General features: G+C 42.7%; 1 protein-coding gene across 8 annotated transcripts in view; it reads left to right on the forward strand.

Moving 5' to 3' along the window:
• PHACTR1 (phosphatase and actin regulator 1) overlaps positions 1 to 25,500 on the forward strand; it is a 236,378-nt gene that overhangs the window by 122,205 nt on the left and 88,673 nt on the right. For 4 of the 8 annotated variants that reach the window (XM_075270826.1, XM_075270822.1, XM_075270825.1 and 1 more), the window contains exons 1-2: positions 14,663 to 15,141; positions 23,899 to 24,063. In XM_075270826.1, coding sequence (XP_075126927.1) covers positions 14,886 to 15,141; positions 23,899 to 24,063 — 421 coding nt within the window. In that variant the 5' untranslated portion in view covers positions 14,663 to 14,885. Of the gene's footprint in view, positions 1 to 14,662; positions 15,142 to 23,898; positions 24,064 to 25,500 lie in introns of those variants that run through there. The other 4 variants (XM_075270823.1, XM_075270828.1, XM_075270827.1 and 1 more) reach the window with 1 other exon arrangement.

Raw genomic sequence — 25,500 nt, forward strand, 5'->3', positions numbered from 1 at the left:
CTGATGGCCAATTTGATCTTGGAATTTTGTATGTTTGTGTACCTCTAACTATAATATAGGTGCCGCAACCTATACATGGAATAGGATATAAAATACATAAGGAATATTCATAGTGTGGTGTTGCTATAATGCAGCTGTGCTGCAATAACAAGCTATGAAAAACATGAAAAGCTTGGTAAGAAAAAGAAATCTGTATCCTATTGTCAATCATTATCTCTTGTCTATGAACCAAAGCGATTTGAAATGGCTGCTAGTGCCGGCACATTAGTATGCAGTCTTCTATATGTAGATTTCTAGCTTGTAAGTGCTCCATAAAGTCCACTCATTCCTCATATCATTTGCAAGTGAGATTTGCTTATGAAAGCATATCGTCTGCAATTAGAAGACGGAAATTTATGTTAGGTCAGCTAAGCTATAATAAATCGTCATGCCCCTTACAAAATACATCATCAACAAAATAATCCTATGTACTTGAATTTCGTAATTAAATCACAAGATAGTGATTATAATATTAAGAAGGAAACCATTGCCGGTCCCCAGGGCAACATCAGCTATTTTTGTCCATTAAAAAATCCTAGCAGGTAGCGCATCTCATTTAGTGAAAATGGCTGCTGGCAAAATCATTCTTCACGGCTTGTATATTAACCCCTGAAATACTGCTGCTGATCTCAATTGGTTCATGTGGAAGCTCTCCCTGTATTTGCTTTATAGAACAGAGGGCAACTAAAATGATTTCAGTATATAGATATTACCATTTTTTTGCTATGCTGCTTATAACATGATTTCTTCAGACCTCTCAGAATTGCTGCTGCGTCACAAATATAATTCAGAATGGGATCTGTCGCCATACTGTGGCATGTTGGGTCATAGAATTAATCCTAAATTTTCTGTAATAATCATGGAAACTGGTATATTGTATGCAGCCTTCATATTTTATTATAAAAAAAATTGCCAGGTCCCATTGACAGAAACCTGACGGACACCAATATAGCCAGTGGGGTCTGTCAGATGCCATCAGTGTCCATTGTGTGCTGGGTTTATCATACATAAAGTAGTGTTAAATGAATAAAAATCTGTGTATTATTGTCAACATTGCATTGTGCTGTACTAGATTAATGTGGTGCAAACAGACTATAGATATACTACAAGATATACTATCAGGCACAGTCTAAATTCTGTGCAAATGGAGCATCACGCTGGTCTACTGAAAGGAGTAAAATAACTATATATAACAGAGCTATATATGAGTATAAATATATTACTATGAACTAAAAGTCAGGTAATAATGTTTTCTCTGCAACACATGCCTTTAATATTCAAGTCTCTGAGGAGAATGCAGCTATTATTATTGTCTGTAGCTGGGGTATTGATCTATAAGTGTAGCATCCTCAACACAATACAATACAGACCTGCACTGCCCTGTTGTGCCATAAGCATTTCAGTGTAGACAGTTTAGCACTATATAATAGTAGTAACATATACAAAGGATAATAGATCTTCTTATACTTCAGGGATCTGACTGTAACTCATGGGATATAAAACTACAAGTACCAGTACTGTATGACAGATTTCATCTTTTGGTATATGATGACTTGTAATTTAATAATAATTGAAAATCCACAGGTTTAGAGGGGTTCTCCAAGCGTTCAGCAAAGTCAGGTGCGGTAAGGATGGTCTGTGAGGGCAGGTTCACAAGAGCACCGATCTCTGTTTTGCAGGTTTCTGTTTTCTGTCGGCAGAAGACGGAAACCCGGCATTCAGTGTCTGCCAGTGAGCGCTCCTGAGTGTCTTCTGCTCTCCACAGCGATTTTTTTTTTTTTAACCATCTTTTTTTTTTAACTGGACAATGTCCTGCATGCCCGACTTTGTGTCCGGTTAAAAAAACCGGTTTCGCCGTGGAGAGCAGAAGTCGCTCATGGGCAGACACTTTGCAAAACTGCCTGCTGGTTTCTGTCTCCTGTCCAGTTTCTCGGGCAGGAAACAGAAACCTGCAAAACGGAGATCGGGCGCAAGTGTGAACCCGCCCTTAGCAGTATTTTCCGCTTGATACTCTTTACAGTATTCTTTAACACCCATTTCTGTTTTATAATGTACTAGCAAAAGGATCTGGCTTTGCACGGGTATATTTCATTTTTTGTTTGTTTAGTGGCCCCATAACAATTGGTCATTTTTGCACGGGTGTATTTTGTATGCTGTTTGAGTGTGCCCATAAATGTCATGCGATCATGAGTTTGGATATCAGTGAAAAACCTGTGATTGGTTGTTATGGAAACCTGGAGTAAAGCTGTGTGCATGTGGAGACCAAGCGCCTGCGAGCTTCTATTGGCTGACATGTGACCATGTGTATGGCAGTTGGAATATGAGTGAAAGACTTGCAAGCTTGTATTGGATAATGCAGGTCATTGTTTTGGGAATACTGTATCTCGGGAATGGTACATCCTAGAGAGCTGCTACCCAGTCTAAAACCTTCACAGACACCTGATGTACCTGTGTACCAAATTTGGTGAGGCTCAGTCCAGTCGTTTGGTGGCACATAAAGAACAAAGACAGACGGATGTACAGACAGACAGAGACTCATTTTTCTGTATATAAGAGATACAATATTCATGAACGCATTGGGTGTTATTGATACACTATTGGTATATTTTATGTGAGTATCTTGACACCTCTTATTCAATGTCAGTTTTGCCTTATGTCTATGTTTTATGATTAATAAAGATTGATATATTTTGTATATATTTTTTGTACTTTGAGTGTTAGGCTCATGTTATTATTTTTGATTATTTTCCATATGGGAATAATTGAAGAAGAAAGTTTGCAGAGATAAAATCTACAAACGTTCTCTGAAAAGCTATGCGTTTCCATTGTGGTTTTTCTTGCAGCAATTTTAGGCTGCAGATTGCAACATAGGGCCTTAGCCTAAAATTGATCTTATCCACATGCTGTGACTAAAACCTGCAGCTGAAAGGAACTTGCATTCCAGGTTTTAAGACAGGTTGCACACCACCATGTGCTAGCTAGCTGGCTGTGATTGCACGGCACAGGCAGCGCATAGGCAACAAATGGATGTCATCCATGTGCCGCTCGTGCTTCTGTGGCTCCATACATTCAGTGAATAGGAGCCATAGAAGCATGGCCGCAAAACCGGACAGGAATAGGAACTGTTCTGAGTTTTGAAACCCGAACTGTCGGCACGCATATGGGACCATATAATTCACTGCCATGTGCGCAGGCCCACAGAAATGAATGGGATAACGCTCTGAAAAACCCGGATAGCACAATGACGGAGCACATGGTTGTGTTCAGGGGGGCTTAAGCATGTGGGATATCAGTTAGCGATGTGGGATTCACAATGCAAAGACTGAATGTTGCAGAGACAACCAGAGAAGCCACTTGATTTTCAGTGAACTTTGCCACGGTGACTTGCAGAGGGATATGCAATTCGTCCTATGTGGCCTTGGCCTTAGGTGGTATTCACTTGAATTTAAGTTCTTCTGATGTACTTATTCCTACTGTGACTTTAGGTACATACCGTGTATTACAAACATGGTTATGCTCATAAATAGACATGGGAATATGTAACACATAACATATTGGACTAATAACTTGAGAAACTATGGGATATTGCTTGGTCAAATGATGTATGCAATGTACCTATTAATGTTTTAATTAAAACTTCATAAGTACATTACCAGGTGGCAAAGGCAGCTGCCTCACACAGCAAGAAACCAATTAAATTAGCTCTGGTGCTTAGTGCATTGTGTCCCATTCCCAAATCTGACCGCTGCAACACCTACTGTTATGCCACTGTGTAGTACATTAATTTACAGTGGTTAGGTCAGATTGGAAAGCTGTAGTGCTTTATGTCCATGGCTGTACAGAGTGTAATTCTGCGTTCTCATGCAGTGTCATTTAGATTATCAAAATACAGTGGTCTATGTTTGTGTGGAGTTATATAAAAAGGTAGGTTAAAAGGATTCAGAAGTCATATTGTATTGCTAGGTTCATTGTCCTTTATCTTAATGCATTTCCAGTGACCATTCTTAATTTTTCTAATGCCGCAGGAAAAGATCACGTCGCTTTAGAGTCAGAGCAAAGGAAATGGGATTCTAGTGAAACCCATGTCCACTTCGTGGTAAAAACTGTGCTGCGAACAGAAAAAGAAAAAACACGTGTACCACTGTTCCATATATTATAGAAGACTTTCTTCCACCCACTGTTCCATCCATTTTAAAAGACTGCGCTGCAGACACGACATGATTTTCAAAATCGGAGCAGTTTGGGAAATCGCAGCCTGTCAATTATATCTACGGAAATGCCAGCGGTTTCCCTATAGGTATAATTGAAACAAAAAGTTTGTAGATGAAACCTCGGCGAACTTTCTGTCTAAAGCGTTGTGGGAAGAAACACGATGCGTTGCCGCCAAGGTTTTTCCTGCAGCGCTTTTTTGCCGCCAGACGCCACCTGAGGTCTTAGTCTAAGATGATGTTTCTCTAGACTGCATATTTTTATATGGCACTGAGGCACAGGGTGCAAACAGGCAAGAGTTACAAAAGATGTGTTCTGTACCAAATGGAAGTGTCCTAGCAGGTTTTCTACAATATATGTACCTTTTTCCTAGTTGCTGAATGGTGGTAAATAATTTCATATTGTTCCACCAGAGATCTTAATTTCAAAGGTATTTATTGAAATTGAATACATGCATAGAACAGTCATAATATCAGTGAAAATATGTGATATAAGGCAATATAAAGCAAGGGAAAAAATTACACATCTAGAGTTTGCATGCCTATAGGTCAATAAAAGAGGGTAAAAAAGTATAAAAAAAAAAAAACAATAACTAAGACAAGGAAGGAGGAGGTGTGATGAGTATCACTACAGTGCAGTGATTAGGGGGGGGGGAGGTGCTTTTGTCTTTGGGAAGGGAAATGATCACTTCACTCAATCCTGTTACCGAATTACAACTGGAGTTGGTGGCTCCACCAGAGATCTTATGGTGAACCACTTGATCAGTTATAGGCAGGGGTGAAACTAGTCTCTCTGCTGGCCGAGTTGGGCTATAGAAAGGTGTCCCCCTCTTATTAAAATTGTAGGACACCCCTCCATTTGCAGATGAGAAAAATCCCCCACATAGTATAGCACCCCCTTTTTTCATCTCCACACAGAAAACGACAACCTTTTTCTTGGCCCCTACATGATATATCATCCTATTTTTGTGTCCGACTACATAGTATATGACTCCCTTTTTTGACCCCATTGTATATTACCTTCTTTTTTATGGCCCCACAGTATATGATCTGCCTTTTATGTCCCACACAATATATAACCACTTTTTATGGCCCCTACACAGTATATGACCCCTTTTTTATGTGACCCCCTTTCCCCCACAGTATATGATTCCTCTACACCCCCCACACACACACACACACACACACACACACACTCCCATATATGTTAGGCCTGTAACTATTATTAGGCCAGCCTGGACAGGAGCTTGGATGGGTGAGTAATTAGCAGCCACTACCTATTGCAATAATACAATAGGTAGAGGCCATTAGAAAAAGAATGATGCCCTCCAGTTTACTCCATAAGGCACTGCCTGAGGACATTTCCTCAAGGAAGATGGATCAAGATTTCCATGTAGACCAGGTTACATATTAGCCAGTCCCTTCCACCACTTTAGCTCTGAGCCTCCTACATTGGAGGGTGGCTGGCTAGGACTGTCAAAGCTGTGCCACTACCTGTGAAATGCTGAACAGAGCAATGTGCAGACATAGTCCCCTCTCCCAAGCACTGACTTGCCCTTCTGTGTAATGGACACACAGGTGCACAGCTTGTTATAGTGACAACCAGTAACCAGACATCTGACTGTAAACAACCCTTGTACCCATGACCGTGGAGACATATCCACTGGAAAGAAGCAGAATGAGTGATAGCAAACAGGGATTTATAAAACCATGTGGAATTAATACAGGAAGCATATTGGGCATGAGGAGCTGCAGGGATGACAATCAAACATAGCATCTCCTGGAAATAAATAAGAATAAATAAAATAGATGGGGCAAATATAGGATGGATATGTAGCTGATAACAAGGCTAAATTTTGGATGTTTAAATAACACCCATAGCAAATATCAGACATGAGTATAACCATATCTCCCAATCTTCCAAATTCAGCTTGACTGTCCAGCATTCCGAGTGCAGTCCCAATGAGGACGCAGATGATGTGCATACACTGGTGAAGCAGAGAGCTGCCTGCTCCCTGATTCACCATTCGGGCCCCTGTCTCTACTCTGGGAGTAGTAGATGCGATGTGATGACATCACTCACATCGTGCTTGTAAATCTCCCAGAAGCCTCCAGGAGCAGAGACTTCAGAGAGAACAGCAGTGGAGCGAGTAGAGGTGAGTAATACTGTTTTGTTTTTTTTTTACTGTTTTTGGCTGATGGCAGGAGAGAGACATAATTTTGTGGGACTGCAGGGGACTTTAAACTGTGTGGGCATCTAGAGGGGGCCTGCTTTTTTTTACTTATATTCCTCCTTTTGACCAGATCAAATCAATACACAGAAATTTGTACAGCTTTATAGGGGCTCTATCATTGGGAAAAGTCCGTTTTAGCTAAGCACATACTTGCATAGACTTTAGAAAGTCTAATCCACACGTATCTTTTGTATGCAAATTGCCTCAGTAGTTTTTGAATAAGTCCAATTTTATTCACATGCTAATTAGCCTTCTCAGTGCACCCGGAAGTCTCATCGTGCACCCTCTCTCCTATTCTCTATGAGTATGTACAGCAGAGGCTGCTGTGCTGATGATGCATCTCCCTGCTCTCATACACATAGAGCAGACTGTAATCACAGTCACTTCCGATGCATGGAGAAGGCTAATTAGCATGTGAATAAAAACTGACTTATTCAAAAACGACTGAGGCAATTTACATACTAAAGTTAGGTATGAAACAGCCTTTTTAAAGAATATGCAAATATGTGCTTAGCTAAAAATGACTTTTCCCAATGATAGAGCCCCTTTAAGCAGCAAGGAATTGAAATCTATGGGGAGGGAGAGGTGTAGGAGGGGAGAGAGACAACAAAGAGTTAAGAGAACCTTCTGTACTACATAATAAAAGTTTTAGTTTACACCAAGACCAGAACTATCAACCAGCGTTGTTGTGAGGGAAATGATTTATTAGATGCTATAGACAGTCTTATGTCTCTTTTTACTTTATGTCTCCAGTCTCCTCCTCCTTTTCCCTTCTCCATAAACTTCATTGTGAACTGATATTTCTGACTGCAGACTTCTGTGTTGCATGGAGAGGATCTCTGAATAAGGTGAGCTGTAAGAGCAGAGACTAGAGGAAGACACATTTTTCTTCTTTTATGAAGTATATTACAAAGTTTGTTACTTTCACGTCCTCTATTTATTTATTAAATTAAAACAAATCTAAAGTTTATGTATACTTTTATCAGTGTCAGGAACAAGAACTGTACTTAAAAGGAGACTGAACTTCTACAGGAGACTACAGGATAAAGTTATAATAAGGGGTTTTTACATTATGTTATACGTCATGCCCTGTTGTCTGGGGAGCCCAGACTTTCCTCCTTAAAGTACCCAGATCTCTTCCAGATTAAATCCAACAAATACCTGTAACTAAGGCAGTGTGGTTGCTTCAGAACCCAAAGCAAAAAGGTTGTGAAATGCTAGCCCAAAGACAAAAGTAATGCTCTTTGTAACAAAGAAGCAGGCCCCTTTTATAACCTCAAGAAAGGAAATTGTGCACAGTATAAATGGTTATTGGCTGGCAATGGTGGTTAAGGAACATGAAGCTACTGGAGACCAAATCAACATCCATCTGTAAATCTGATTTTCTGTAATATATTTACAGTAAACCATAGCCAAAGGTACAGAGTGGGAAGTTATTGCTGTTGGTTCCTTGAAAATGAAAAACTTAGACAGTTGAGACATTGCGATCTTTAGATGTGCAGAAAAGATGCAAATTGTAATAATCTAGGAATATTAAATTCCATCACTATGGAAGGGATAAAACGTGTTTTGAATATAGGAAACAAAGTCTAAGAACTCCAGCCATTTCCTCCCAATCTTCCAACAAGAGTCTGGACGAGATATTTTGTATCCGCCTTTGCAGTCAGTGCAGTGAGTGCAGGGAAGTGTTGTGATGTCATGTGCCAAGCATTTGCTTGCTACAATCCCATTGTGTTTACTTTTACATTCCTTGAGATAATCTGTAACATAGCTGAAATGCCATAACAATAACTGGATGACTGGATATTTTATCTGTTCTTTCCGTTAATATTACAGCACATTGGTATGGATAAAAGCAGACTAGGTTTAATGATCAGTTATGGGAATCGAACCATTCATATTATATGTTGTTATTTTTTTTTTGTTTAGAAAAACAACTTTTTTTTCCATGTTTTAATATTTACCTTTAGACCTAATAGAAGATTTGAACCCTAGGGAGTCTGAGTGCTCATATAATAAACTGCAGTGGAACGTCATTGCAATATATTGTAAAATCAATTTGCTTCTATTATACACTGCCTGCCTATGGCAGAATATTAATAGCAGGCTCGGGAACATTGACATCTGATCATCCCCCCTGATGACGTTCAAAGGGTCAGCACTCATGCAGATGAGCGAACCACTGACCACCCCCGCAAAGGTAAGAGAAGTACATAACATGTAGTATTGAAGGTGCTACTAGTCAGCCAGTCACTCTATGCATTTCACTAACACAAGAGTTTTACCAGTAACCATACTGATGTAATGGACTCTCCAGCCAAGCATTGCATGTTGAGCTTCAAATTAACTGGTTAACTTCAACTGGTCTAAAAATATTTTATACTAAGGTCATTGTAACTTTGGTACCGCTGTACAATTATTAATATTGTACAATGAATAACTTACCCTAGGTTCACACTTGTGCCTGGTATCATCTTATATTACTTTTTGCTTCAAGGGTATATTTTCAGGGGATATGTTATTTTTTCCATGAACAACAATCCACTCACCAGACCTCCTTGCACCCAAAACAATTAGAGTTGGCAAGTCCCAATGGTGGATGGCCTCACACACCCAGATCTGTGTCACTCCTGTCACAGACGTTTCACTGTCAGGTCCCTTGCCATTGCAGCAGTGTTCCATTGCAGCCAAGTGTAGCGGTTAGCTCCTACTGGTAACCGAAAACAGACACAAAGCTGTGGCTCAGGAGTGGATAGATGCCAGCAGGACTAACCAATTTGTATATGAGAGCCCGGTGCTACCAGTAGTCATCCCTTGTTGTTGTGGAGAATTATCTCACTAGTGCCATCTTGTACAGATAGCTCCCTTAAGGTCTATGTATCATTCTTTTGGGGGTGTCTGCTTTCTTTTGGGAGTGCGATTCTTTTGGGGGTCAGATTCTTTTTGGGGTGTCTGTTTCCTTGATGAAGGGTCTACTGTATTTGTCTTGCTGTATTTTGTTTACTTTTTACATGTATAGCTGCCTGGACACTATTTTTAATGAACCGCAACTAGGGCTTATTTTTAGAGTGGGGCTTATATTTCAAGCATACTCCAAAAATCCTGAAAAATTATGCTACGGCTTATTTTCAGGCTAGGTCTTATTTTGTTGAAACAGTATCTGAACCTGCTCTCCTTCTCACTGCCATGAAATAACTGTGCAAAAAAATAGAGGAGTTAGAATCAGAGTTGAAATCGGAAGTTTTTTTATAGAAGCCACAACTGTAGTGTTACATTGATAAACAACATATTTTTGTATGTCGGAGAAAAAAACTTTGAAGTGTTATGCAGATGAGTCAATTGGTGCACTGATGGAAGGCCTTCCGTTTCAGGAGCACTGGTCTTGCAGCTCGAGGAGGATAAGTAATGTCATGACAGTGGCAGGATTCATGGTTTGCAGCCCCCCAACCCCCATTATGTTTAACGTATTTCCAGGGAAGGGTCTTAGAAGTGTATGTGTTAAACTGATGCTCATAGAGATCCATGTTGAAAAAAGAATACTTTATTTGTACTGGATGCCGCCATATGAAATAACTGTTGAGCAGTTTCAGTTACAAAAAACAGAACCCTCAGAAGATGCACGTTAAACATATTGGGGGAGCGATAAGAGCTTAAAGGGGTTGTCCCATGACAAGCATCCTATCTATACGTGTAGTTTATGTGCATTTAAGACTTTTCCTAAATACACTCACCGGCCACTTTATTAGGTACACCTGTCCAACTGCTCGTTAACACTTAATTTCTAATCAGCCAATCACATGGCGGCAACTCAGTGCATTTAGGCATGTAGGCATGGTCAAGACAATCTCCTGCAGTTCAAACCGAGCATCAGTATGGGGAAGAAAGGTGATTTGAGTGCCTTTGAACGTGGCATGGTTGTTGGTGCCAGAAGGGCTGGTCTGAGTATTTCAGAAACTGCTGATCTACTGGGATTTTCACGCACAACCATCTCTAGGGTTTACAGAGAATGGTCCGAAAAAGAAAAAACATCCATTGAGCGGTAGTTCTGTGGGCGGAAATGCGTTGTTGATGCCAGAGGTCAGAGGAGAATGGCCAGACTGGTTCGAGCTGATAGAAAGGCAACAGTGACTCAAATAGCCACCCGTTACAACCAAGGTAGCCAGAAGAGCATCTCTGAACGCACAGTACGTCGAACTTTGAGGCAGATGGGCTACAGCAGCAGAAGACCACACCGGGTGCCACTCCTTTCAACTAAGAACAGGAAACTGAGGCTACAATTTGCACAAGCTCATCGAAATTGGACAATTGAAGATTGGAAAAACGTTGCCTGGTCTGATGAGTCTCGATTTCTGCTGCGACATTCGGATGGTAGGGTCAGAATTTGGCGTCAACAACATGAAAGCATGGATCCATCCTGCCTTGTATCAACGGTTCAGGCTGGTGGTGGTGGTGTCATGGTGTGGGGAATATTTTCTTGGCACTCTTTGGGCCCCTTGGTACCAATTGAGCATCGTTGCAACGCCAAAGCCTACCTGAGTATTGTTGCTGACCATGTCCATCCCTTTGTGACCACAATGTACCCAACATCTGATGGCTACTTTCAGCAGGATAATGCGCCATGTCATAAAGCTGGAATCATCTCAGACTGGTTTCTTGAACATGACAATGAGTTCACTGTACTCCAATGGCCTCCACAGTCACCAGATCTCAATCCAATAGAGCATCTTTGGGATGTGGTGGAACGGGAGATTCGCATCATGGATGTGCAGCCGACAAATCTGCGGCAACTGTGTGATGCCATCATGTCAATATGGACCAAAATCTCTGAGGAATGCTTCCAGCACCCAATCCCACCGATACCCATTCCTCAGGCCAGGCCAGCCTCAGACCAGCTGAGCCCGCCGCATCCATGAACAACTCCAACTCCAGGCTACTCACCGCCTGAGAGAACCACAACGTCCTACCATTAAACTGTTGAAGAAAACGATCCCAAACAACCAAGACCGCCCTCACTTCTGCCATCAGGCACACAAAGTGATGAGGCGACCTCACACCGGCCGTCAGTGCCGCCATACGACGACAAAAGGTCCTACCCATTGGCATGATCCGAGTTCAATTTCCCAATCAGCGACTGTAAGTCACTGATCCGGTCCATATATCCGAATAGAGCGGAACAATGTTCCGGCTCCTTCTCTCCAATAACGCTAGCCAATATGGCAAATGCCTGGAGCCAGTTTGAGAAGGTGCGTGGTATCTGAGAGTACCAATGCTTCTCCTCGTCTTCCTTCTTTGAATCGCTGGGCCTAACCTTATCCAGATTAAATTTTTCCAAAGGAAGCAGGGACCTCACCAGGTCCCAACGCCCAGGCTGTCACCGGGCCACTAGCCACAGGTGCCGAACCGCCAGCCCCCCCCTCAGGGACTGGGACCCCGCTCAACTCACCAGGCTACACTGGGGGTAGTCCCAGTTCATCCACCGGCGTCGGATTGACATTCTGAACCTTGGAGGAAGATGTGTCCGGATAAGATTCGCGGGGAGCTCCCCCTCTTCAATACTGGAGCTCTCTATGTCGTCTTCTGACAGCGGAGCCCCCCCCCCCCCCCCGCCGACGAGCAGTGCGCTCGCCGACCGGCCGCCGCCATCTTTAGCTGGTCTCTTCCGGGCTGGACCGGAAGTCCCGCCTCTCGCTGCCTCAGCCGCACCAGAAGTGTAGGCCGCATCGCTGCTCCTGCCATCCACGACAATGCTGGCTCCCAGAACAGGTAGGCCGCAGGCCATGGGCCTCCTATCCGCCTCTCTCCTGCGCTGAGCACGTCACCCATCTGCCCGAGGGACCGCCGCTCCAGCATACCTCCCAACCGTCCCGCATTTGGAGTGAAAGTCCCGCTTCCATACCCCTGTCCCGCGGTCCCACGCAGCTCCCTACATGTCCCGCTATGTCCCTTTAATGTTTTACTGAACAATCATTCCTCCAATCACTGCCTGCTCTTATAACAGATAAAAAGCTCTGGTGATCGGAGGAATGCTTCACTATGGTTCAAGGACCTTGTGTGACATCACACGGTCACATGACTAGGTGGGCGTATCAGTGTCCCGTGCGATGAAGAAATGCGTGTAAGATACTGAGAAGGGAGGGGGATGTGAGATGCAGGAGGGAGAGAGAAAGTGTGTGTGTCTGTCTGTGTGTTTGTCATTATACTGGGGGAAGAGATGGAGGGGTACATGAAACTGGTGGCTGAGATGGAGAGGGGACATGAAACTGGGGGCTGAGATGGAGGGGGGACATGAAACTGAGGGCTGAGATGGAGGGGGACATTAAACTGGGGGCTGAGCTGGAGGGGGACATGAAACTGGGGGCAGAGATGGAGGGGGGGATATGAAACTGGGAGCAAAGATCGAGGGAGGACATGAAACTGGGGGCAGATGAAGGGGTTATATGAAACTGAGGGAGAAATGGAGGGGGGCCGATGAAACCGGGGGCAGAGATGTAGGAGGGGACATGAAATGGGGCAGATGAAGGGGGCACTTAAACTGGGGGACATTAAACTGCGTACAACTGGAGGGGAGCATTAAACCGTGGGAGTAGCTGGTGGGGGACCTGTCTGCCTCTAGTTGCCCCAGTGTAATGTCCCCCTCCAGCTACACTTACGGTTTAAAGAGGCTCTATCAGCAAAATTATGCTAATAGAGCCCCACATATGCGTGAATAGCCTTTAAAAAGGCTATTCAGGCACCGTAAATGTTATAGTAAATCCTGGTCCCGTTTTTAAATAAAAGCATTAAAACATACACGATGTGACATCAGCTTCAGGCACGCCTGCCTCTTCTGTCTTCTTGTAGTAACGCCCTCTGGTTCCGTGTCTTCTTCCGACTTCTTCTCTTCAAATTCCCGCGCCTGCGTAGTAACGCTTCCCTCCGGAGTGCTACTGCACAGGCTCACTTGCCATTTTACTTAATGGCAGTTCGCGAGTGAGCCTGCACAGTAGCGCTCCAGAGGGAAGCGCTACTATGCAGGCGCGGGATTTGAAGAGAAGAAGCCGGAAGAAGACACGGAACCAGAGGACGTTACTACAAGAAGACAGAAGAGGCAGGCGTACCCGAAGCTGATGTTACATCGTGCATCCCCGCCCATGGTACATGTTCGGTAAGATTAGCATATATGTTTTAATGCTGTTATTTAAAAACGGGACTGGGATTTAATATAACATTTACGGTGCCTGAATAGCCTTTTTAAAGGCTATTCACGCATATGTGGGGCTCTATTAGCATAATTTTGCAGATAGAGTCCCTTTAATGTCTGCTTCTAGCTGCCCGAGTTTAATGTCCCCCTCTAGTTGCCCCCCTTTTAATGTCCCACTTCATCTGCCATTAATTTATTGTTCCCCTCCAACTACCCCCATTGCTAATGTCCCCCTTCATGTTTAAACTGGGGCACCAGGAGAGGGACTTAATACTGTGGGGCACTTGGAAGGGAACATTACAATGTGGGGACATATAGTGTACGGGTGACTGTAGGAAAATTATACTGTGTGGAGGCACATGAAAAATGAATGAGAATGGGCGGAGTCAACATAAAAGTGTGCAGAGCCAAATTTGCCGTGGCGCGCATACCGGGCCACACAATCTCCCGTAATCCGGGCATGCACCAGCTGAGCTTTGCTGGGCGCCCGGATCCGGAGGGTCCCCTCGAGGGCTCCATACTTGCTGCTGCACCGCTGACCCACGCTCGGGGAGTAACGCTCCGGTGGCCTTGACTTGGAACTGGTGGGGAAGCGGACCCCTCACCCGTGGGTCGTCTCAAGGCCTCCATTAGCCGGGTCTTCAGAAGCTGTCCTCCATGTACTACCGCTGCTGTCCGAACCATTTTTATTAGGTTCTCTAAGTCTGCTATTTCGATGATTGACAGCTGCAGAGCTCTGCTATGCCTGTGTCACACGCTGCTCGCCTTTCTGCACTGACCCCTGCTCCCCCCTCCGCCTGCATTTTAACCCCTCTGTCTCCTCCCACACTAGACAAACAAACACTATTGTTAACCCTTCCAGTCCCTGATCCTCCCCCGGTCATGTGGGCTGCATTCCTCATTGTCTGCAGCCCTCTCTTTAATAAGAGTCCTGCCCACCCTGCCTATACTGTAACCTATAGGTGCATTGTTCTGCTGCCACCCTGTAATGCTGGGAAAGGTCAGCTGCTGACTGAGCAGGCAGGAGGGGCTGCCCTGATTTATCTGGGCATGGGATGTTGGCATGCCAGGTACAGGACAGGAATGTGAGGCTCCAGCTTGTGCCTGGCTGACTGGGTGGGTGGAAGCAGTTTCCAGAGGTCATCCAAGACTTAGGGCTGCTCTCCTCCCCCTGCCTCCTGACAATGTGTGTGTGTGAGAGATGACTGCTAACTGAGGGGACGGATGGCGGATCTCACACACTCACACTACACCAGCAGGCAGCCTGGGATGTTCTCTTTGCCTTCGTTTGGCTGCAGAGAGGGCTCTGTACCGCCTGGCACCGGCGGAGGCGACAAGCATCGGAAGAAATCTTTCTATTTAGTCAGGATGAAGCCGCTGAAGGAGCCCACGAACAACAACAACGTGTCCTTTGTCATCCACTGTCACATAGGCAAGGAGATCAAGCACATATGCAGCAACTGCAGCCGTGGGGAGGAAGGTGAGTGCACCGAGGGGACATTCTACTGCATTGTACGGACAGCGAGTATCGGGGGGCGGCAGCTGCTGCTCTCCTAGTGTTATACGGCGGGGAGGTCTAGTGCAGCCACAGTGATGGTGACCGAACTGATTACTCTCCTCCGGGAGGGGGGGGGGGGTGTTTTACACGGTGCTGCTGTAGTGCTCGTGTGGCTAGTGGTGCACTCATAGCTCAGTCACCTTCTGAGGTGACATTTCCCTCATTGTAACTGGATGTGGGGCCCCGAGTCATGGAGTGACTGTCACCTCAACATCACTGATCAGGAGCTGCTGGGGTGCACCCTGGTGGTCAGAGTGGATACCGCAGTCAGAGCCTACATCTATGGAGCCTGGGGATGGAACAGCTGAGAATACAGTGGAGTCTATGGCTGGAGTGAATTGATGTGAGAGAGAGATTGATAGAAATAGATAGATCTATGTATGTCAGGGTTGTCTAGCTATAGATATAATGCAGTTCCATGATTATAGTCCTATATTTAGTAAGGCACTGTATAGCTGGCCCTATGCCCTATTGGTCATACTCTGCAGGGAGGAGATCACCCTGGGGATGTGGCTTTGGAAGGTCACCAGGTGGTGTGCTTGGTGCTGGGAAACACCTCTATCACTATACCTGGCAGCTGTGATCTCTGGAGGTGGATGATAGATTGGCTTCCTGCTCTCGCTGACTCCCCGCATTGCTGGGAAATGAAGACTACACAATAACCATTGATTTCTCACAAAGCAGCATCTTGAAGGCTTAATTCCCTCTGCAGCGTAAATGAAGTGTGCAGGATCTGAGTGTAGCGTGTCCACACTTGTGAACTCCGCTGTCACCAGGCTCCATCCTGTGGATCCACTTCTAGCATAGGTGAGACTGTAAGTGAACATGACAATCATGATGAAGCCTTCAATATAGCGGTATGTTTATTACTACAGGAGTGTGCTTATGACAGCTGACTGATTAGAAATGCCAGGGATTGCCACAATTGTAACCACTAAGTGATCTACTGGCTTTAAAGAAATCCATGGATCCCAAGTGGCTTGGTGACTTTAATGCAGAATGTCTTCAGGTATGGCCGATGTACCTGGCCCAGCCTCCAATGACATGGTGCCTACAAGGACCGAACCTAAAGTCATGACAGGCACATTGTAAAGTAACAATCCTTTTGGTCAAAAAAGTTTTCATTTATTTTCATGTTTTGTCTGTATAGGATAGGTAATAACTTGTGATTGTGCGACTGTTACTTTAAGTGGTATAACTTGCTTTGTGTCACTACAATAGACATGAATGTGAACACTTTTGTTTCTGTGTTTCTTAGTATCAGAGAGTCATTGAGTCACATTGGCTATCAAGGCTTGCTGGAACTTATGGTTTTCACCTCAGCTGGAAAGCTATAGATTGCAGCATGCTAGTGGAAGACGTACTATAATCCACCTACATTTCCGGAAAGGCCAGGAAGAGTGAAATGAATTTATTATTTAGACCCCAATATCTATTTGGTGGGTTCTTTAATGGGTATTGTAGAGCCCTTTTAATTCAGATAAATTTATAACTGTAAATTACTCTATTTTTCACCAAATTCCAGTCTTGTTCCTGTAAAAGATCCCTTTTTTTCTAATGAAATCTATTGTCTATTTGGTACCAGAATAACTAATATTACTCAAGATATTTAGGTCCATAAAAGCGCTGTTGATGTCCACGTAAGAATTGACCACTCCCTACTGGCAAACAACTGTTACAGAGGCTGAAATCATTATGTTGGTAGGGATAGCACAGAAGCCTCACTCTTCATATTGTCACAGGGCGTCAGCATATGTAGCCATATGTGTTTCCTCTTCAGACATGTATGTTTTTGTACTATGAAATATTTTTGTACATTTTTGTATTTTTTAGTTTTTTGGTTCCTCTGTTATTCCTGTTAGAAAGTTCTGAATAAATTGACAACTTGGGGCTACCATTTCCCTCGCCATTCTTGTCAATGTGGTGAAAGGCACAATTGGCACTGATGGGATAATGTTGTCTATGCTGGCAGATCAGACTGCTTTTTCGAAATGACAGGTTCCCTTTTAAGTTTAAAGGCAGTCCACCACCTTCCCCAAGCTGTCACTACCATGTTATAAAGAACTTTATAGTGATAACATATCTTATGTATGTATCTCACTTTGGTAGATTTGGATAAAAAAACACTTTGATGTCTTATGTAGATGAGGTGGTTGTTGCACTGGAGTTGGGTCTTTGGCTACCTGGAACACTGCTCTTGTCATTCGGATCCCTATCATCTTCTGCCTGCGCCATCCTATGCAGTGGGAGTTGATCTTCCCACTACTATGACATCTCCCATCATATCTGAACTACAGGAATGGGGCTCCCAAAGCTGAAGGCCAACCCCCAGTGTACCTATTGCTTTATTCACATTAGACTTCAAAGCTGTTTTTCTCCAAATCTACCATAATAAAACAAAGGTATGGTGTTTACCACTATAATGTATTCTGTAACACCATAATGGCAGTTGAAAATGCCTGGGGGGGTGGGGGGTGGTAGATTCCCTTTAAAACTTATATAAGGGCTCGTTCACACGGGGGCAAAGAGGCAGAATTTGACAGTGGATTTTGCCTCCAAATCCGCCTCCATACAATGGTGGTCTATGGAGACCGCTAGAGTTCATTTTTCCGTTAGCAAGTTTTTGCCACTAGTGGAAAAAAGAAGCGACATGACCTTTCTTCAGGCGGATTCCGCCTGAGGAAAGCATCGCGGTTTTTTAAGGTCCATTCGCTTTAGAGGAGGGGAAAAACCAGCCTGGTGTTTTCCGAAGCGTTTTTTACAAAAAAAAAAAGCTCCAGAAAACGCTTCAAAACCGCGTCAAGGTCCAAAAACTGCTTCCTAATTAGGAAGCGTTTTTTTTTCCGGACCAAAATAAGTCAGGAGGTTTTCACATGTGAACTAGCCCTAAAAGTCCAAGCCACACAGTGCCCCCCGTGGTATCAGCTACCCAGTGCGCCCAAAGCAGTGTCGCACTATAGAGTTCAACCAATTGTACTTGGTGCCAGCCACACAACACAGCCATAACAGTACCTGCACAGATATCTATGATCTCTCTATCAATAGGATGTAAGGTAGCATGTTCTTATTTATCATGTCACAGACTGTGTAGAGATGGTTGAGGAATGCACAGTACCGCATTACAGGCTGCGCGTGTGGCAACAGATTGTGCACCCTAGGCTATGTACTACCTGAAAGCCATTACTGACAAGATGACAATAATAACACTCTGCAGAGTTCGGTAAGGGTTACCAGTTTTACTAGGGTTGTACTCGGATCATGATAGATATCAATTTTACTTTAAGTAATAATTCATTCACATGAGGGAGCCACTGTAGAGACATTTAGTCATTTAGCGGAAATTCTTCATCCACAGATAGCGTAGGTTGTCTGAAAAATGCAAAGTGAGACAAAATTCTTGTACTATATTGGGGCAGATTTATTTAATTGTTCTAAAAGCAAAACTGTCTGTTTCCCAAAGCAACCAATCACAGAGCAGCTTTCATTATTCAGGAGCTTCCCATCTGTCTCCTACTTCTGCTTTTACCTATATAGTAAATATACAATAGCAATAATATAGTAGGACACCTAAGAAACAGCGCTACAACTATCTATAAATGTATAACTAAAAGACACAAACAGTCCGTCCACCTTCACACAGGGCTTTGTAGTTGGTAGACCAATCTACAGACATTATGATTCAGTATAAGAGAGTAAAATATATATGCACTATTCAGGTGTACACTTAAAGAGGACCTTTTATGTCCTCGGTCACATGCGGTTTTATATACTGTTAGAAAGCCAACTGTGTGCTGAATCCATTTTGATGCACTATCTGTAGGACAGTTCATTAATATGTGTATGGCAGGACATTAATATGTGGTTGAATTGACACCCAGGACCAACCCAGGTCAGCTACCTGAAGAAGATACTGCAGCCTTTTGTCTGTACCAATGATGTCATGTTCTACATCAGTCAGGTTGTATAGCAGCAGCTCAGTCCCATTAAAGTGAACGCTGAGGTCTCTTTAATCAAATGATGTATGGTTGTCCTGAGTGCTGAACGCCCACCGGTCACATATCAATGACCAGTCCTACATATATATTATCAGTAAGTCCCAATAAACCCCTCTAACGCTAGGTTCACACCTGTGTTCGGGTTTCTATTTGCGAGGTTTGCTTGGGGTCTGCCGGAGGTCTGAATGTAGCCTGAGCCTTAGAGTTAAAATAAGCAAGACTAAATTGGGAATATACATTATTATATAATTCCAGACTGTATAAAACAATTCAGCTAAACAATCACTTGCATGGTATGGTTGGGAAAAGATATCATGTATATCTATCAGAGTCAACCAGGGAATGACAAAGACATGGTGACATGGCTAAAGATAAGGGATGGGGGAAACTTCAATGCTATTTTATCATAAGAAGGCATGTAGGCCCTTATTGAAGTTGTCAACTGCTCCTTTTTTGCTTTCGGTTTTAGCTAATATTTGGCTTTGTTTGTTTGTTTGTTTCATATTTGCTGATTTATTTACAACATAATAATAATAATTAATACGTGGCAGGTAAATTACATGTTGAACATTAACTACTGTATGTAAATTTGGATACTTGAGTAGAAATGTATGTAGATTGTCTAGTCATCTAGAAATTAGAATGATGATGGGAAATTGGATGACTCTTGTGGATGAGAAGTGCTGATTAGCATCTTGTAAGTGATGAAGACATGGCTTAGGAAGATGACATTTAATGAAGATATAATAAAAGATTGCAAGCACCAAATACATATAATGTGTCCATGAAGAAATATTTAGTGATCATCATGCTCAAACTCCTCGGTTTCCCAATGATCCTAGAAACCCCCTTTATGCTTAGATTAAATTGTTGTACACAGAGGTAGGCTGACCAATGGATAGATATCTACGAGCTCATGACCAGAGGAGGTTCATAGTCCTTTAGTCAGATGGCGTATCCATTGCCTTTTAAATTGGTTTTCCTATGCAAGACATTGAAAGGGTTTTCTTGCTACCGGTGTATGCTTGGAGGAGGTGTTGCGCTCCCCTTTAAAGGGATTCTACCATTAAAACTTTTTTTGTGGATAAGACGTCGGAATAGCCTTTAGAAAGGCTATTCGTCTCTTACCTTTAGACGTGGTCTCCGCCGCGCTGTTCTTCAGAAATACCGTTTTTTTACGGTATGCAAATGAGTTCTCTCGCAGCAATGGGGGCAGGCCCCAGTGCTCAAACAGCGATGAGGGCATCCCCACCGCTGCCAGAGAAGTGTCTCTAAGTGTCTCCGCCTCCTCATTGTCTTCTTCCGGCACATCCTCGTCACCTAGCAGAGCAGAGCAGACTGCACAGGTGCACAGGCCATGGGAAAACTGTGCAAGCAGCCATTTTCCCGTGACCTGTGCGCCTGCGCAGTCAGCTCTACTCTGCTAGAAGTTACGAGCCTGCGCCGGAAGACATTGAAGATGACGCAACTAAGAAGGAGGCGGCACTTGGAGACACTTCTCTGGCAGTGTTGGGGACGCCCACATCGCTGTTTGAGAGCTGGGGCTCGCCCCCATCGCTGCGGGAGAACTCATTTGCATACCGGTAAAAAACGGTATTTCTAAGGAACAGCACGGTGGAGACCACGTCTAAAGGTAAGAGACGAATAGCCTTTCTAAAGGCTATTCCGACGTCTTATCCACAAAAAAAAAGGTTTTAATGGTAGAATCCCTTTAAATATCAACTGCACTTTAGCTGCCAAAGCCAGCAGAGTGTAACTTTGGACATGGGATACACAGCTGAACAAGCCAACATGTGAATCCACAAAAAAGGGAGAAGACCGTGTCAGCTCTCACCATCTATTCTGTAAAAACTTTATTGTGTAGGTTAACTGAGAGCTTGACTGGTGATGTTGTTTTATTCCTGCATTACTCAGTGAACTTTTTCTGGAATAGATGCTGCATTGCTTTTTTGTGTGGATTCACTTTTGAAAATATAGATCAGATACCCTGGCCACTAGCTGCCCGGACCCCTGCCTCCCAGTTCTTTCATTATGATAAAAGCAGGGAAAACCTTTATCTCTGCCTGCTATCCCCAAGTCATGATCCCTTACACTAGTGGCAGCATTGATCGGTTAATGGATCTTTACTAGAAGTAGTTGAGTACCCATGATATAGATAGTGACATGGAAATTTTAAGATTTATTAAAATTATGTTACATTTTTAGTTTAAAAAGTCAGCCATTTTCTGGTGACACATTCAGGCTACATGCACACAACATATTGGAAAAAAAAACACTTAATTTTTTTTTTAATGTGTTAATAAAGTACAGTACAAAATCTATTAATATAGACAATACAAAAGAAAAAATAGGAGGGGCACTCACCCATAGACGATTTTCTTCTAAAAAAACATCCTTTATTAGGGAAAACATCAATTTAAAAAACAACCATCTGAGAGGGAAGAAACAGCATATGTGGCGACAGAAAAGGCAACAGCCGTTTCACGCTCCTCTGAGCGCTTTTTCAAGCCTCCAATGCAAAAACTTGTTTTTTGTATTGCCTATTTTCATATGCTATTTTTTGGATGTTGAGCACCCCCAGACTTCTAAATAATAATTGGTCGTCTCCTCATGGATCTGTTTATTAATTTTGGATTGGATCCATATATGTGTCGAGTCAGCAGTGCCATCCCTATTCTTTTGTGATAAATTTTGCAAAATTTATTAATGACACAAATACTGACAAAAAAACAAAAATTGTGTGAAAGTCTAGTTACACTTCAAATGTCAGTGAACGAAAAGGATGCATTTCATTGGTCTTCTTTTTGTTGACCCCACTTATTCATCTGTACGTGGGGTAAGTGATTTACGCAGTGTTTTACAGTATCAAAGTGGATGGGATTCTGGCTAATCCCATCCACACATTGCAGAAAAAAATCTGCAGCGGTTATGCTGCGGTTTAAAAAATGCTGGTGTTTTCTGTATAAGGTATAATAGAAGCAGAAAATCAACAGAGGAAAACTCTGTGGGCTTGCTGTAAAAAAAAAAAAAAAAAACTGCGGAGAAAAATGCCAAGTGTTTCCGTCACAGTCTTTTTCACAGTGTTTTTTGGCAGCGATTCACTACATGGGGCCTTAGCCTTAATGTCAGTGGAACTCTAAATCCCCCAAAAAGTAGATGTTAAAGACTGCCATTATAGTCTTGTATTGGTCTTATCAGGTCAGAATAAAAGACAAAAATTGGACATTAGTTAAAGTTAAGGAAACTGGCTTATATGTGCCAATTGTTCTAAAAGGGACATTAAATATGTCAGTTTCATGTCCATTTTTCCGTGTACATTGGGGCCTCGATGTTCATTTATATAATGTACATGTATTAACTTGCACCTGCCCCAATAGACTTGGCAAAATAGTAAAAGGTCATGTGTCAATTGTTGATGCAAATTATTGATATACATGTGTGCCAGTCGTGAGTAGGCATACAAAAAAGAAAAGTGCCTAGCAAGACGCCTGTGTTATTTTGCACCATCTTGGTAAATTTGATGTGGTTCATACATTCCTGCCCCCTCTGACAGTACGGTTAAAGGGATTCTACCATTAAAATGACATTTTTTGTCGGTCACACATAGGAATAGCCTTAAGAAAGGCTATTCTTCTCCTACCTTTAGATGTCTTCTCCGCGCCGCCGTTCGGTAGAAATCCCAGTTTTCATCGGTATGCAAATGAGTTCTCTTGCAGCACTGGGGCGGGCCCCAGCGCTCAAACAGCACTGGGGGTGTCCCCAATGCTGTGAGAGAACTCTCCAGCGCTGCTTCCATCTTCTTCAGGAGCGACCTCTTCACGCGTCTTTTTCCGGCTCTTGGGGTCAAACTTCTAGGCTTCGGGCAGAGCCGACTATGCATACCTACAGTCACAAGAAAATGACCGCTTAATTACTGGGCCCTCAGTCCCATTGTGTGAAATGACTTTCTTTGTAATGTATCTTTCTGTCTGTATTTGAACCCTACAAATTGTACAGCGCTGCGGAATATATTGGCGCTATATAAAATTTATTATTATTATTATTATTATTACTGTAAGTGGCCATGTTACCCACGTTCTTATCATCTAATACCAGTGTGATGATTATGGAATAATAGGAGACATCTTGGAGGATGAGCAGTTCATAGCATTGGACACATAATAAGATACAGTATATGTGATTATGTCTCTTTGTCTGCATGGTGCCTATAAAATCTTCTATCTTTCTTCAGATCGAAGACATGGTGAGGAGCAGGGAAGGGTTTGGCTTGCTTGGTTGAGGTCTTATCTTTTTCCTAACACATCACATTTCTAAGTTGCGTAAATATATTTCCATCCTTGTATCTAGGGTTAAAGGGATATCGTCACTCCTTAGGGAGAGACCACCATTTAGGTGTGTGGAGTCTTATTAAGCCATTTTGCGCTCCACTGTGCAAAGGAACATGGGAAGAATATGCAAATCTGTCTTCCATGATGTAATTAGGAAGACAGTGTCTCAGTCATGCAGCCCAATAGAGGGCGCTCCCTTTAACATCATGCCCGACCTTCCCAGAGGCCTTTGCTGCAGCAGAATATAACAATTTCTCATTCTATAAAATATATTTTCATAATTTTTTCTTACTGTTACTTGATAGTAGTGTATGTTACATATTAACGTCCATGCTTTCATATCTTACATGTTTCAGCTGAAGAAGTGGAAAGACTGGCTGCAATGCGCTCAGAGTCCCTAGTACCTGGCACCCATACTCCACCCATCAGGCGAAGAAGTAAATTTGCTACTTTAGGAAGACTTTTCAAACCTTGGAAATGGAGAAAGAAAAAAAGCGAAAAGTTCAAGCAAACATCTGCAGGTAAATGCTTCTGCATCATTTTTGTGTTCATTGAATTAAACTTGATAGATGATGCTCCGTTAAAGAAGACTTGTCAGCTCTCTCGACTTTTAATACATTTCTGTATTTCTAATGCAAATAAGAATTCTGGAACACATTTTGTTAGAACTTTACATTGTGCTGTTCCTCTGTTATCCCCCCTGGAAGTGTATGAATATATTTCTCTTGTCAATAGGGGTTTATCCCTTCAAGCTGTGAACACTGTCCAGTCATTGGAAATGATTGATGTAGTATCCTCTATATTCAGGAGGAATAAAATGCAATAGTACAATTCAATTCTAAGCACAAGTCATGCAGATGGTCTATGAAGTGCACTCTTCGTATTGCCACCCATATCTGATGTGTGTCTATTTACCAGTTGCATTGTTTGGCTGCACATATATAAATTATATCACAGTACATAACATTCATCTGTCAAAGTGAGATAAAGAAACATCCAAGTTCCAAAATTTTCATTGGCCTCCATGAAACACAATAAGAGACTAAGGCCAACTGCTGTAGCTGGCTCGTTTGACCTCACACACTAAGCTGTGGTCTGAGTCTGTGCCTATTTCCAGTAAACTCCATGATCATAATATATTTGATCAGACTGAGAACATTTTCTATGAATAATATGAAATTAGGATCTGGGGGAAACCACTATTTCTCCTTGGGGAGCTGTAAAGAGTCTTACCAGCCATGCAGTGCTCACATCCAAGTTTGGTTTGGCGTACAACTTGGACATATTGCAAGGCCTGTTGAAGGATCGGACATTGAGCTATGGGATCGCAGCTTTAACAGGTGGCGCTAGAGGCACAGCTTTCTTTTCTGAATCGAGAGCTGATTTCCATAGTTTTTGATTAGTATTTTGGCAGCTGTAGCTCATTTACTTACCCAACTGGCACCTCACATAGACCGGATAAGTCAATACTAAGCAGCATCTTAACATGTATTTTTCTGGTAGATTTTTGGAATGAGTAAAATAATGAATGAATTATGCATGATGTTTCTAATACTGAGCAGATCACTTATAAGAGGTATCTCAGCTCTTCTTTTTCCGATTTGTGCTATTGCCTATTTCTCGTTACAAAATAATGTTCTCCTTATTTAAGGAATATAGCTGGCTAGTTCTTTAGATTTTTAAAGGTTTCTTAATATTATAGTTTTCTTTTTAATGCCAAAACCTACATTTTCAGGGAACCTTATTATATAGTTAGGGTCTCTGTAAGGCTGAGACTCCCCACGTTGCCAAAAAGCTGCACTTTTTTTTCCAGATTTTGCTGTGTTTTTTTTTAGCTAATTTCGGTTCATTTAGTCTGGCATGTTGCTGTTGCTGGTTGGATAGCTTATGGTAACAACCAAGCAGACCGGGTGCTCGAGTTTTCTTTTTTAGCATTTAGGGAGGCTTAATATATCAAA

This window comes from Leptodactylus fuscus, chromosome 4 (assembly GCF_031893055.1).
Source record: "Leptodactylus fuscus isolate aLepFus1 chromosome 4, aLepFus1.hap2, whole genome shotgun sequence".
Lineage (NCBI taxonomy): Eukaryota > Metazoa > Chordata > Amphibia > Anura > Leptodactylidae > Leptodactylus > Leptodactylus fuscus.